This window comes from Cygnus atratus, chromosome Z (genome assembly GCF_013377495.2).
Source record: "Cygnus atratus isolate AKBS03 ecotype Queensland, Australia chromosome Z, CAtr_DNAZoo_HiC_assembly, whole genome shotgun sequence".
Lineage (NCBI taxonomy): Eukaryota > Metazoa > Chordata > Aves > Anseriformes > Anatidae > Cygnus > Cygnus atratus.
In genome coordinates this window covers 73,366,670-73,382,104 of record NC_066396.1, presented here as the reverse complement: position 1 = coordinate 73,382,104, position 15,435 = coordinate 73,366,670, and the positions used below count along the sequence as shown (strand labels likewise).

At 46.8% G+C, this 15,435-nt stretch overlaps 1 protein-coding gene across 1 annotated transcript in view; it reads left to right on the top strand.

Moving 5' to 3' along the window:
• MUSK (muscle associated receptor tyrosine kinase) overlaps positions 1–15,435 on the top strand; it is a 50,525-nt gene that overhangs the window by 25,930 nt on the left and 9,160 nt on the right. The window contains exons 7-14 of the mRNA XM_035564551.2: positions 2,227–2,386; positions 3,219–3,225; positions 5,168–5,434; positions 9,902–10,077; positions 10,294–10,317; positions 12,892–12,980; positions 13,792–13,951; positions 15,231–15,420. Of these exons, the coding sequence (XP_035420444.1) occupies positions 2,227–2,386; positions 3,219–3,225; positions 5,168–5,434; positions 9,902–10,077; positions 10,294–10,317; positions 12,892–12,980; positions 13,792–13,951; positions 15,231–15,420 (1,073 nt within the window). The remainder of the gene's footprint in view (positions 1–2,226; positions 2,387–3,218; positions 3,226–5,167; positions 5,435–9,901; positions 10,078–10,293; positions 10,318–12,891; positions 12,981–13,791; positions 13,952–15,230; positions 15,421–15,435) is intronic.

Sequence of the window (15,435 nt, the reverse complement as noted above, 5' to 3'; positions counted from 1 at the left end):
GACTCCTTCCAAGCCCCTCTTTGCTGTGGATTTCCTCCAGTCCTCACATGGTTATGGTGGTCGTGCTTTATATTCTCCATGTTCCTCCAGCAGCTTTTTAAAAGATGTGTGGCCCTGAGGCACAGTGCTGCAGAGGCACCTGTGTGCAGACCAGTGATTCGCCTCTGCTCTTTCTCACTGCTCTCCCCACAGCCCTGGATCCTTCTGGCCACTGGCTGTCCATGGCCATTCCTGTTGGCTTGCTTGTCCAACAGGACCAATGAATCCTCTCATGGAAGTTCCTTCCTGAGGAAGAAACCATCCTGCCCTGTCTCTCCATGTATTAAGATATGTTATTAAGGAGCCTGGCTTACTATGCAGGCTGTCTCACCTTTTTTATCTCCACTAAGCCTTATTGTATCCTCCAGTCTTATTAGGCCCCATTTTCTGTATTTTAGCTATTATAATATAGCTATATAATATTCTGTACTATATTCTGTGCTCAGTCTTGCAGGCAGGTCCCTTCCCCTGCATCCATCCAGATTTCCTTACTGGCCACTGCCATAGTCCTCTGAATGGACTACACATATCCTTGAGACCCTTTTTAGCCACCATTGCCAATGACTACGCCAAAGGCCATGTTCCTGTCTGTAGTCTTCACAGTAGCTGAGAGAACAAGAAAGTTGAAGAATTCAATGGTCTCTTTTTGGAAGGCTGGTTAAGGTCTTCCACCATTTCTCTGAAAAGGCCTCAGTGCATTGAGGATCTGTGTTTTTGGACAACCTGTTCTCCTGGGGTTCTGGTGAGATCTGGAGAAGAAGAGCATGTTGGATGAAGGGGGTGGAATTGTTTCCACCACATACATGGGATCACAGCATACACTGCTCAGTGCTGGCTAGGTTCTGGGCAGAAAAAAAATGTAAAAATAAATCTGAACAATACTACAATTAAAAAAAAAAAGCCTGTGAAAAATTATCCAGAGTTCTCATCCACCTGAATTGACTTGATAGCATAATGCCAAAAAATATCCCTGGTCCCTGCATTTGCATGGTGACCAGCATACCACACATCTCTGATGCAATATTTACAATAATGATGTTGGTCTGTTGATTAAGGGATTTCTTCCCATGCATGTTCCCTCACCCCACATCTTTGAGCAAAGCTTGAGAGAGGCAGAACAAATGCATTACTTTACGTATTTATATATATTTTTTTGAGACAAACCAACGTGCTTCCTAAAGACATGAAACAACACTGATACATCTTTTCTTGCTTTTCAATTATCACCACTAATATCTTTGGAAGCAGATAGAGATCCCACTGAAATAATTTCTGCTGTCTTCCAGGAAGGTCAGGTTAATCTGTCTCATCTCTCAGCTAGTTGTGTCAGTAGAGCGCTTTGCTCATATGGATCCAGTGATACAACTCTCACTGTCCTTAGTTTCAAGTTGCACCAGCAGGACCCATGGACGACCACATCTCCTTTCAGTTTTTCCTGCTGCTTCCTAATGGTGTGAAGAATAGAGCAGGCAACAAAGGTTGGTGCTACAGCCTTTGCAAGGCAGAGTCTTTGTGTGCCCTGTCCTCTGATTTAATTAGTGACAAATGAGCACAAAGGACTTGAGGATAATACCAAGTCTGACTAGCCAAAGTCAGCAGGCTCCAAGCTCATTCACCTAGGAAAAGAGCTGGCCAATGTCACCACATCTGCAGCCCATTCCGCATTTCCAGGTGCGAGATCAGAAAATCTATTGGGTATCTGCTGGAGTGTGGGAGACAGATCGTTTGCTTGGCACACCACTGCTCTTTATGTGTGGCAGTGGTTGTGTTAATCCAGAATTAATGTCTTCAAGACTATTTTCTTCTCTCCATCCGTATAGCCAGGCATGAGCCCACAAAGCCATGTTGTGCCCTTCCTTGCTAAGGCATGAGTAGGCAAACAATCTGCTAGCAGAGATCCTGCAGTAACTAGCCACAAAAATCTGAGACCTTCAGAACTGAAAATTAATTGCAAAAGTATTGTTGAAGCGTGGACTAGGTGAGGTCTTTAACATTTGCTTTTGTCTGCAAAAGCTATGAAAGCAGCAAAATAGTGCCTTCTGGTTCAGCCCTCTGCCACTTTCATCTGCTTGCTGCATCTTCTTCAGTCAACCTCAGTGCTTGGGGGTGGGTCTCTTGGGTTTTCGTTTGGTTTGTTTGTTTGCCTTTGTGGGAAACACCACCGCAGTGGGCTTTTTACTCTCTTAGGTTTCTGCAGGGTCTATAGTGGAAAGCATCAAGGACAGAGTGGTTGACTCCAGGCTGCAGGTGTACGTCACCCGACCTGGCCTTTTCACTTGCCTCGCCACCAACAAACACAGCAAAACCTTCGGTGCTGCGAAAGCTGCCGCAACCATCAGCATTTCAGGTATGCTGGGAGGGTGGGGATCCTTCACAACTTTTCCATAGCCCTGGCTCTCCTGCTGGGGGCAAGCAGCAGGGTGGGAGGTGGAGGCAGAGGGTACGACTTGGTGAGCTAATGGCTCGCAGGGGGCTAAATTTGAGTACCAGTGCCTCCCCCACCGGGCTATTTCCTCATATATTCTTACACCCGGGAGACTGGCACAGCTGTCGCTTCCTGAGTGCTTGGTGCTGTCTCGTACGCTGTGTCCCAGAAGCACTCGGTAAGCCCATCCATGTGGAGGAAGCCGTGGCTGCGGCCCAACATCGGTGTCGCCTAACAGCAAGGTGAAAATAGCTTTCCCAAGAGGTCGTTAGCTCCTTGGGGGGTTGCATCCCTCCTGCTGCCCCGTGGTCCCATGTGGCCCACACAGCTGCCGTGCCCAGGTAACCTCTGCTGGTGGGACATCTCCTGATGGGGATGGGCAGGGGGAGAAGCCCCAGCCACCCGGCCCCATGTGGGTTCCCACTAAACACAGGACGTGGCCTGCCAGTTATGTAGGGCCCAAGGGATAAGGTGAAGGTATGGGCTTAGGGTTCAGGAACCTGCCTCAGCAAGGTCTGCAGTCAGTGGCGCACCTCCTCACCTCATTTCCCCACTGCCCTTCTCATCTTCCCTACAAGAAGAGGCAAAACAAGTGAGCTGCACCCTTTCCAGACAGCTTACAGCTCTCAGACAGATTTTCTGTCATGGAAATCTTAGTTACCACAGAGGATGCAATGACGTGTTGCTGATGTCTTTGCCATTTCTTCTTTCTCCTGGCTCGTCACCATTGCTGGACCCGGTGCCTCCCTGGCAGAGTGGAGGTAAGGATGGTTTGTGTGGATCCCTGGGGATTTTCTGTGGGCCGGGGAAGGGAATGATGATGAACCAAGGGTATTTGGTGGATTTTGCTCAAATAAAGGGAGTGGGTTTCTGGATGCCAGGTGTGAGGCTCACCTGAAGGCAATACTCAGCTCTTTATACAGCATGCACAGAGCCCAGGCCTGTGAGGTAAGGATGCCTTGGTATCAAGCCAGTAGTGGATCACATATCAGTAGATTGCTTAAAATATGGCATTGGGCAGAATACTCTGGGGTAAATTCTGTTCACAGTCAGGCTTCATCAACCTTATAAATTTACAGGAGCAAGTTAAGCTCCTGTCTGCACAGAGCCAATAAATGTGTTTTGGTACAGTGATCACAACATTAGGGCAAGAGAGGTTTAGATATTTCTTCGAAGCAAAGTTGTGGATGGGTAAAGCTACTTGTCCGTGATCAGAGGTGCACTTTTGCCAAATATTTTCTGGAGTGATGAACGATTAGGCTGGCTTTCTATTTTTGGAGCCCTAGCGTATTTCTACATGTGGCATGGGCAGATCAGTCTGGGAGGAAAATGCGAGGGCTCGCCTGAATCTGGCGGTGCTCAGAGCAAAGAGCAGAGCTTAAGGAAATCTGAGCAAATGGCTCTGCTGTGCTGCTGGCAAGGGCTGCCTGTGAGGGCTCGCCTCCTTCAGAGGGGCGTGCGAGATCAGCGCAGGGTGTTAGCAAGGGATTTTGTGACTCCGGTGCTGACTGCAGACCTAGGCGTTGCGCCGTCACCCGTGTCCATGTGGCGGGCGTGGGTGCAGTGCTCTGATGCTCCTCTCTTGCAGTTGTTCTCGACAGCTGTTACACAAAATCCCCTTTCTGTGGCCAGGCCTTGTGAGAAACACCTTAGTGCTGCTTCTCCCACCCGTGTCACTCCGAGGATTGTAAAAAAGCGAGGAAGCACGATGCCAGCGCTGGTGTGCTGGTAACACCGGCATCCTGCCAGGCTGCTCCCGCAGCCCACCGAAGCCAGCAGCACAGCTGTCCCACGTGTGCCTGTGCCCTTTTGTGGCTCTCGGGGCATGGCAAGGACGCACCTTGCACAGGAGGCACAACGGGCAGTGTGCAGGATGCGACCTCTGCTGAGGTGGGCACCACAGGCAGCGTGGGACCAGCGGGGAAGCTGCCCAGTGCCAAAATGGTGAACAGCTAAGGAAAGGAATAAAAAAAATCAATTGACCCTAAAGCAGTGCAGCTAAATTGGTGTCAGAGAGTGTCACCTACTGAGTGCAGCATCTGAAAAGCAGAAATTTGGGCATCCTCTGTATTCCCTTGCCCATGTAAGTCCAGCTTTCCTAAGAAAAACAGTGAGAACCCCCCAGGGCATTGACAATGGGGGATTATTTGGTCACAGCAGTAAAAGGCAAGGATACAAATAGCTCTGCTGGCTGCTCCAAATGGTTGGCACGTTGAGAATTGAACTCCCTGACCCCAGTTATGCTGGTGGCTGAGCAATGGGGACAGCTGCACCCCCAGCTCCTCCCACATGCTTTGGGGCAGGAGGGGCGTTTTTCCCAGGTGTGCCCCAGGGGCAGTGCCCACCCGGGCTGGGGCACATCCTTTGACCCCGTGCTGGGAGCTGACCTCCTTCTGGTGGAGGAGGGATGACAGCCACACCATGCTGCATGCAAAAAGCACAGGAAGGGTAAATGAACAGCCCCAGAAGGAGCCGAGCCTGCTGTGCTCTGAGCTACTCAGGACTGTGCCTGCTCCTGCCCCTGCCCCTGCCGTGGCTCTCTGCAGCAGCCCCGTGCTGGGATGGCGTTAGCTCTTCTCAGCTCCTGTATCTGCACACTCACTTCTCCTCACCTTTAGTCTTACAGCTGAGTACCTGGTGCCTGTTCCTGCAGCTGTGCAAGGCTGCAGGTTTACCTGGTTTGTTTGCTCTTGTTCCCAACAGCAAGCTGTACAAGGGCGATACAGGCTACTGCAGCACATACAGAGGTGAGGTGTGCAGTGCCATCCTGGCGAGCAATGCTCTTGTATTCTTCAACTCCTCCTACGCTGACCCTGAGGAGACCCAAGAGCTGCTCATGCACACTGCCTGGACTGAGCTGAAAATGGTGAGTTCCTTCTGCCGACCAGCCGCTGAGTCCCTGCTGTGTAACTACATCTTCCAGGAGTGCAAGCCCTCGGGAGCTGGGCCAGCCCCTAAGCCCGTGTGCAGGTAAGTAACAAGAAATGTTCGTCTTTCACTTTTGTTTTGCGGGGATGGATGCATAGGAGGCTGGAAATGGCGAGAGTTTACGTGGCTTTGCAGTAGCACTGAGCGGAAATGGTCTCCCTGGGCTTATATGAGTTTTTCCTTTTCTTTCCACTCTGTACGCACCCCTTGGACCTGACATAGCTCTCCTTGTGCTCATTGGTGGGGTTCAGAGTGGCTTTCAGGCCCAGGGGTCTGTGTTATATCAGGCTTTCGGTGGCAGGTGCTGAAAAGAAATATCCCTTCGAATGACATGAACGATATAAGTAATTAACACATTGTTATCAGTTAAATCTTGCTAGGCCAGTGTGTACTCATTGCTGCTATCAGAAAGTCATTGCTAGTTCGGAATTTTGACTAAATATGGGCACAGAATGTGGAGCTGATGTGGCCAAGGTAGGACACTAATCATTCAGCACTTCCCACCACCGCAATGATGGAACAGAAAAAGACTGCTCTGGAGACACTGCCAGTGTAACTGCACCTGCAAACCAAACCTCCCCGCTGGCACACATGTCCTCGCATAGCCAGAGCAATGTGCAGTCAAACAGGGCTGGCAGGGAGCAAAGCATCCCGTGCTGTAGCTAATCCCCTGCTGACAGGTGCCTGTGCGGCACGTCCCAGGCACAGGGGCCGTGCAACCCACCGGGCAGCCCTCCCTCATCGCACCCTGTCCTCCCCCGTGGCTGCCGAGAAGAGCTTCATCACTCCTCTCTTCACAGCAAGATTTTACGAAGCCTTCCCCAGCTTCTCAGACTGGAATAAGCCAGCTTTCTCCACGCTCTCCCCATAGGTCTTGCTTTTCAGCACTGAAACTCCCGCTGCTCATCTTCCTGTGAGCGCTAAATATACATAGCCACATTGCACCCTGCCTCTGGCTGAGGATCTGCTGGAGCTCCCTGCGATGGAACGAGGACTGCCTGGTGCTCCCTGCAGAAGACAGCCCCCTGTAGACCTTCTGGGGTGATGCTTTCTTTTTCTGAAACCATAATCCTGAAACAGATTGTTCAGATCAGGGTTTACTGGGAGAGAGGCCCCAGTTCTGATGCTTCCACTGAAATGATTGTTCTGTCTGCAGACATGGCAAGAACATAGGCAGCGCTACACCAGCTGGACGTGGGCCAGATGTAGTCTACTGGAAATTATTTTTCCAGTTATGCAGGGGCTTTTTAGGACAGTCAACAGCATGTTGTCTTCACAATCAGGGCCTTTCTGATCACTCCTCCTTCCATAGCTCCAAAACAAAGGCACAGAGGAAAACCCCAGTGCAAAGCCTGACAGTGAGTTGGGTTCTCCATTTGGAGCCTGTGCTGTTCAGTATTGCTCACAGCACAGCCGTGGCATATATCCTGAGAAAGGTGTGTGTGCAAATACCCACAAGTAATCCTGCAAACAAGTGCTGAAATTTGCCTTTTGTTGGCAGGTTCCTCCCCACTGCCTTGATGTGCTGCTCTTTGTCATTGTGCCCTTTAGTGCACGGTCTCTCTGCCTATTTTCAAGATGTGTGACAGTATTTATATCTCAGCCACACATGCACGGCCCATTTATCAGAGAAAGACTTTGCACAGTGCTCCACAAGACATATCAGTGAGGGCTGGGTATGGCGCTGGCTTCATTTTCCCCCTGCTCGCAAGTGGACCTGCAGGACCGTAACTGGATTTGTGAATGGAGATCTGCTCTCCCTGGGCACTTCTGAGTGGTATAAATCGTCGTGCTCTCTGCGCTCACACAGGACATTTAGCTAGCAGGCAAAGCCTTTGCGAATATGCCTAAATCCTTAATGGACCAGTCTGGCACCATCCTTCAAACCCATGAGCCAATCTGCAGATACATCCATTTTCTTTTTCCTTTAACGATTTTTCCCAGTGATTTTACCATGGATTTAAATGTGTCTTTTTTCACAAGATCCCTGGGATGGCGTCCCTCCAGTTTCCTGTCCCCAGAACTCATCATCCCAAAGCCTAGCCCCATGCTCCGTTTGATAACTCAGGCATCTAGTACGTCCTTCTGAACAGTTGAGACCCCAGGGGGCTCTTGAACACATTTTGCACAGTCTTGGATGCTTTCCAATTATCTTATCTGCTTTCTACTGACAGTTTTATACCTCTCTGCTGAAACTGGCTAGACAACACCAGTTTTCAGCTGAAATGCTTCATGAGTAAGAATTTAATTATCCCAGAGGTTGTAGAAATCTGTTTTTTCAGGGACAGACTTCCCGTGTTATGTTTCCATGTGTTTTTATTTTTTTTACTTATTCACTGCAACATTTCTTCTTTCCCGTGAAATTTTGGTTTGAAAGCTAATTAGCTGGAACAAAAACTGAAAAACAAGCTGTGCAGAACTTTTATAAAAATAATAAGTGGGCAAAACAAGATAAAGTGGAATGGAAGAGAAGAACATGGTAAAAACTTCACATAAGTTAAGATGCAATTTGATTAGAATTGGAATTTTCCTGTTTAAGGGAAAGTGATGTCTCATCTCATAATTCTTGATTGCTTCTGGCTTTTGACACAGACTGCTTTTGTGATAGCAGGGGACAATCCTTCTGTTTCTCTTCTGACCGCTACTGATATGAAGTGTCCAGCTCCAGGGAAGAGTCTTGTTTTGGAAAGCTCTTCCCCTTGGTCTGCGTGCCCCCACCTCCTCTTCAACAGTGCTCTGTGGGCTGTGGTCCCACCTGTCCTCCTCGGCTGCTCCTGATCTTTGTCTCCCTGTCACTTACATTACATAAAATTTCTAATAATACTCTGAAGTAATCTTTGCATATGACCTCACCAAGCTCTTGCTGCTGGGGATTAAGTGCTATAACAATGGCATGACCTCAGCTGCAGGAGACCGACTGTCCCTCCCTCCGGCAGCCTCGCCATGCTCCCCTACCAGCAGCGGTGGCTGGCGGGTGAAGACAACCTGCCTTTAATGCAGTAGCTTGCTGAGGAATGTTTTTCGGCTTTTTGCAGTTGCACGCTGATTACGGGGCATGTTCAAGGATGTCCAGGCTCTGGGAGTGAAGGCAGCTAATGCAATCCAGGTCTCCCAAGTGTTGGGCAGTGCCCCGGAGGCAAGGTTTTTCCATTTCCCTAGCTAAGCATTTCTTACTTCAGAAAGTCATTCCTATTCCACATGTTGTTTAACATAAAATTAAAATATTACGCCATCTGGATACATTCTGGCTGTCATGGAAGTGAGGAAGGAGCAAACCAGCATGGGCTAAAACCACAAGCAGGGCAGCTGAACCTTCAATGGCTTCAGCCTGCTGCTATGGAGAGCATTCATTGCCATTGCAAAGAGCTGCTGCCCTGGTAAAATTCCTGGTGGCCTCCATCCTTCAGGTGCTGCAGAAGGTTTTCAGTGTTGGTAGTCATCACTGAAGCTCGTGGCTATCTGTTCTTGCCAAAGCTGTTGGTAGACAACAAGAAAAGAGATTGCAGCAGCCCACCAGGTGGTGAAATTGGCTAAAGCCTTCACCACGGATGCCAGGAGTGTTTTCCTGCATTACTGTGTTGTTCTGTGGTAGTCAGGAAGGACATGCATCCTCAAAGGACTTCAGCCGAGTTCAGCAAAAATCATCTCTGCACATGACCTCAAAGCTGGTTTTGCAACTCAGGCTCTCAAAAATGAATAATTGAAAAAATAAATGAATCACTGACAAATTAATAATACAGCAAACAATCGAAGTTACCAATATGGTACAGCTTCATTTTTTATTTTTCATTTTCCAGAGCAGATATTTCTGTCTTGGCCTTCTTCACAAAACAGCTTCAGATCTAAAGAACATTTAAACATCCACAGCACCTCTTGACAGTGAATGTTTCACATCGTTAGGGAGGCAATACATTAGGTAGGAGGCAGTTTGGTTTCTTATTTCATCAGGCACTGTAAAGGTTTTGCTGCAGACAGCAGATGAAAAAAAAAAAAAGAAGAGAAAGGTGTCTATGGAGAAAAGAAGAAAATTTCATGGCTGATTCTGTGAGTTTAAAGATGTAGGCAAATATTTAGCTTAGAAAAGATTAAGTTTTTTGCTCACCTGCTTGAATAGATGGTAGATTTAAGTAATATTTATGGAAGACAGGTAAGATTTTTAGAATGTACCAAAAATGCTAAGATAACTCCCAGACATGTTATTATTAGAAGATGGCAGTGAATGTGTAGGAAAAGATGGGGGTGAACTCACAGACAGCGATGTGTGTTGTGTCTTGAGCATAAACCTGCTTCATTAAAAATGTAGCTTTGTGGGTTTCCTAGAGGAAGCTGTTACATTTTATGGAGAGTTTCCTTTATGGTTTATGAGCCAGACAGACTGGCTTAAAGAAGTGTAGCCCCGTTAATGGTTTTCTGTCAGCCTGCATAACCCCTGCACATCACTGCTAAGTGCAGCAGCTGTTATCAAGCCATTGACCCCTGTATTTCACTGTTTTTTGCAAAATGATGTAGAGAGAATTGCCTTGCTGTAAAGGATCTCTACTGCTTTAAGGAATGGCTCTCAATGGAGGAAAACTCTCAGAGGGGGATCTACAAGCCGGGGCTGATGCTGCTCGCTCTTCCCGAGTGCAACAGGCTCCCCAGCCTGCACCAGGACCCCAGTGCCTGCACCCGCATCCCTTTCTTCGGTAAGAGGCTGCGTGCTGCCCGTCGTTTGCAGAGCTGCTTTCTTGGCGAGGGAGGGGGGCAGGATGCCACCCACGACCTGCAGCAGAAGCAAAGGCTGCGAAGTGGGCACCGTCCTGCCTGCGCCCGTGCGCTGGCGCGTTCCCACGGCCACGCTCCCAGATTGGCACCCAGCTGTATGACTACCCTTCCTCATGTCTTGTCTTGTCTTTTTACAGATTTTAAGATGGAGAATATAACCAGTAAGTAGACTTCTCCAGGCTCTGTGGTTCCAGAGGCTCGGCGTGGTATTTTTGCTGAGGATGCAGCTTGCACAGCGCTTTTGCGTTTTGCTCTGGTCCTTGCTGGCTGTATTTGGGTTGTTAACAGAGGATGTACGAGCTTTCACATCCAAGGCATGGGGAAACACATTTACACCTGTACAGAATTTAGGGAGAGGGAGAATATGGACTGGTAATTTTTGAAAGTGGTTAGATAGGGAAGGTGTTTTTTAGGTGGTACCATACCCTCCAGCTCTCCCCTCATCTTTCTACCCATTCCTTCTTCTTTTGCTGTACCTGTATTTGGTATTTCTGATACTGATAGCAAGGCTGTCCCACCCTTACATGCTGTTACTGATATGGTTACCCACATCCAGCTGCCCTTGTGAGACCTTGTTCCCCAAATGGCCCCAGCACTCCCCTTCAGCTGTCCTTGAAGCCTTGACATTTCTCATGTGACCCCCCCGAACCACCCATGAGACCCAGCTGTCCCTCACTGTGACTTCTGGGAGCCCCTTACCCTCCCTTAGGGACAGAGCATGAGCAAGGGGTGCCAGCAGTGTGGTGCATTCATGAGGTGGTTTAAGCCTCCCCTTGGATGCTTGCTAGTCCTCAAAGCCTGGTGTAAATGTGCCACCTTTTTGTTCAGCTTCCACAGGATGTCTCCAGATGTGTACTGTACAGTCATGAACTGGGGAGACATAATGGTAACAATTTACTGAGATTGTCCCCTTTTTGCCTTCAGAGGCCCTGCTAGATGCACAAAGCTTTGAGGAGAATGAACCAAACTGTTTTCTATCTTGCCAGCTGAGTTACAAGAACATTATGAGAGCATCTGCATTTTCCAGCCCCTCAGGGGCACATGGATGCTTCCCTAGGGTTGCCTTTGTCCCTAAAACTCTCCACATCTCTTCTCAAAGGTGTCACACTGATATTCGTTTCAGACCATGCAAAAGTTTTTTTCTTTTTTTTTTCCTGTTGGTTTCTAGCTCAGTCACAAGACAGGTATTGCTTTCCTTACCTTTGAACGTGAGGTATTTAAAATGTTGCACTCAGACACACACAACTGTCTTTTAAGGCAGCTTAACAGATTTTCTACTTCTGCAGTGCTGCTGGCCAGATATACTGTGAGCTTGTTGCTGGTGTAAGTGATAATATCAGCCAAAGAAGTTCAAGTTAGAGCATTTTACCCTGCACTTGTGATGGGCCAAGTGTGATCATGGAGTTCATGATCATTCCTAAGCTGAGGGGCTTCCGCACCTCAGGCTACAAGGGGCTTGATCCATGTTTGAGCTCACCCACCTCATGGCTGTTTTTCTGCCTACCCATGGGTACAGTTTGGCACCTGGTGAATGTGCAGAAAGCACGTTAAGGGTCTGTAAAAGACACATAACAGCAAAAATGTGTGGAGTGGGTGATGCAAGAAGAAAAGAGCAGGCAAGCATCATGATGTGTTTTGATTTGTTCTAAAATTGCTCTTTACACTGGTCCTTACCAGAGTGCTCAGGTGCTCTAAGTGAATATCTCATTAAAACTACATCCCTGCAAAAAAATTATCATCTATGTTTCTCCTACAGCAGAAATAGAACAATCTGCTTGGATAAATTAAAATGCATAATTTTTGCCTCAAACTTGGGTCAAACCTTATACAAATCTTTTCTGAAGTGGAAAAACATTTGCTTAAAAAATACTTTGTTTTAGAAGAAGTCGGGTTTCCTCCTCCTTCTTCTTTTTTTTTTTTCCCTGAGCTGTGAGTTTAATGCAATAGAAGAAAAGTTACGACAACAGTGTTTGCTGACTTACTGATTTATCTAATAAGGTTAATAATGCAGCACCTAATAAGTGAACCCTAATGCATGCCATCACCAGAATGCTCGTCCATGGTCAGCAGAGCTTCCATATGAGTAGCTAGCACATGTGATGTGTGTAAGGCTGCATCTCCTCTGTTGTCCCTCCTGCTTCCTGGGCTATGCCAGCACACATTAAATTCTCCTGTGAGGAGAGGTGGTGTCTACATTTATGTCTTGGGAACTTATTCTGGGAGTGAAAATCTTCTCAAGATTTCCTGCTTGCTTTTTTTTCTGCAGCCAGAGTAGGCCCTGTGTATGTAAAGTGAACTGCACATTCTCCGTTATGAATAACAGTATTTTATGCTGATCTGCTGCTTCAGTTCTTCAGTTCCCTTCAGCGTGTGGTTTCCACATGTGCTGGGACCTGCAGTCTCTGTCTGAGCACCCAGTGTGAGGTGACGGGCCCTGTGTAGGCCCCTCACAGGGCCTTGCTGGCCCCAGCCCACTGCTGACACCCCCGCGGTGTGGGTAGCTTCACTAGATGTAATCCTATGTACTGAGCTCAAAATTCATTTTGGTGTTAACAGAAGGCTAAGCTGTTCCCTGACTGTCATCTGGTTATTTTGCGTGCCTCAGATCTGCTGCTAATTGTCTTGGCTCTTTTCTAAAGACATGACCTTTACTCTTGTCAGTCCCTGCTGCAGGGCATGGTTGGAGATGCCTTGTCCCCACCTTTTTTTTTTTTCTTTTTCTTTTAACTCCCCAGGGACTTGCTACAGTGGCAATGGCCAGTTTTACCAGGGCTGGGTCAACGTCACGGCCTCTGGCATCCCCTGCCAGAAGTGGAGCGAGCAGGTGCGCAGCAGTGTGAGACCCCGCAAACAGGGAGCTGTTCTCGAGGTCTGTTTCTCCGGTGGGCTTCCCAGAGCCAGGCAGCTCTGTCCCATTGAAGGGGGTGACAGCCTGCCTTTATTCTTGAGTCCACTGGTGTTTCACAGCCTCTTCATATTTCAATCTGCAAGTTCCCCTTCCCACTGCCATATGCGTTCTGATTGTGGCAAGTTACCGCAAGGCTGTTTTACCTCTTCCTTTTCTTTTTTCTTTTCTTTTCTTTTCTTTTCTTTTCTTTTCTTTTCTTTTCTTTTCTTTTCTTTTCTTTTCTTTTCTTTTCTTTCCTTTCCTTTCCTTTCCTTTCCTTTCCTTTCCTTTCCTTTCCTTTCCTTTCCTTTCCTTTCCTTTCCTTTCCTTTCCTTTCCTTTCCTTTCCTTTCCTTTCCTTTCCTTTCCTTTCCTTTCCTTTCCTTTCCTTTCCTTTTCTTTTCTTTTCTTTTCTTTTCTTTTCTTTTCTTTTCTTTTCTTTTCTTTTCTTTTTTCTCTTCTCTTCTCTTCTCTTCTCTTCTCTTCTCTTCTCTTCTCTTCTCTTCTCTTCTCTTCTCTTCTCTTCCTCTTCTCCCCTTTCTTTCTTTCTTTTTCTTTCTTTCTTTCTTTCTTTCTTTCTTTCTTTCTTTCTTTCTTTCTTTCTTTCTTTCTTTCTTTCTCTTTCTCTTCCTTCCTTCCTTCCTTCCTTCCTTCCTTCCATTTTTTTTTCCTTTGTTTTGCTTCATTTTGTTAATACCACCAGCAAAAATTCTACTCAAGCACTAATCCAATCTGTTTCCTGCTCCAAGGCTCCCCACTTGCACAGAAGGACTCCTCAGGTCTTCCCTGAGCTGTCTGATGCTGAGAACTACTGCCGCAACCCAGGAGGTGAAAACGAGCGTCCCTGGTGCTACACTAAAGACCCATCTGTGACTTGGGAATACTGCAGCGTATCTCCCTGTGGAGATGGTAGGTGACTGCAATTTATGATTTCTGCCACTGTGTTTGTTTTGGGACCATGCAAGGTGTTTGCATCCTGAGCATCATACTGTGGCTCTCACAGCTCCACTGATCCATTTTGTCTTCTGGATTCAGCCAGCACTGGTTCTTCTCATAGTGCGTTCAGCATCTTTAATCTGAACGTGCAATAAACACTTTAATGATGGGAAAATGTGGACAGGCATATTGAGCACCTTGCTCCAGATTATAGTAACACCAAAAGATGAAATCAAATTTCCTGTGGTATTATGAGGAATGAGTTGGCTACACTGTGGTCTGAGGAGAAAGTAGGTCTTATGGTATATTTTCTGAAGTTGTTTTGCTTCTGGTGATATTTTTTTCAATAATAAAGAACAGTTCTATCTAAAATCAAATCTGAAAAAGATGGAAACATTTTTGCTTTGTGGAGTTGAAACTAAGCCTTGCTGTTATTATTTTTTTTTTCAAAGAGTGTGTTGAAAAATATTTCATCAAAGCTACAAATTTTTAGTATTTCATCAATTTTTAGGATCTCAGGGCTTGGAAACAAGACAATTTCACTTGCACAGAGAATAAAGGCACTGTGGGCATAGAGGAATACAAGTCAGTACCAGTTTCACTGGCCTTAAAAAGAAAAGTTTAAATTTCTTTCTGTTCTCAATCATTATATATATGCACATACAGATTAACATTTTCTAGAATGGCTCAAAAAGTACTTGGCAAGAGGCTACTTGATTCCCCCCCCCTCCCCTAAAAATAGAGCTAAATGTGCTTTACACTACTTTACCGTATTTGACCCATAAAGACACCGAGATGCAAGTTGTTGGAGGCAAGGTATCCAGGAAATATCAATGTATACTTGCCTTGGTTTTACACTCCTTTCTGCAGATTCGTTCTAGGACATGTGATGTATTGTGGCTCACGTTGTGGACCTTTGCTCCTTCCTAATATAGACTTCAGCTTATTTGAATGCTTTGAGACCACCAGTGTATCTCCCACCTGTAATTCTTTCTAACTGTCTGATTCCTTATCAAAATTGGGTTCCCAGCTCTATGGCAACTGTATCTAGGTCTTTATTAGGTCCTGGACTTTAACATCTGGTAAGCAGAAGTGTGTTTTGCTTCCTGTAAACCAAAGTTCCCTAGTATGATCCTCTCATACAGTCATACAGTTGTATCCATAATGTCAGTAGGACTCCACCAGTACCTCTTGAGGGAAAGCCCCAACCCTATAAAAGTGTCATAATCTTCTGATTTTGTTTACATTACAGCATCCTTATCACTAGGAACAAGAAAACCAAATGGAGAGTTTCCAAACCTCCCCCCTCCTCCATCCTTTTCCGCTACATACTCCATGACTGTTATCATCTCGATCATCTCCAGCTTTGCCCTTATCGTGATCCTCGGCATTGTCATGCTCGTTTGCTGCCGTCGACGAAAGCAATGGAAAAACAAAAAAAGGTAAAACTCAGGACT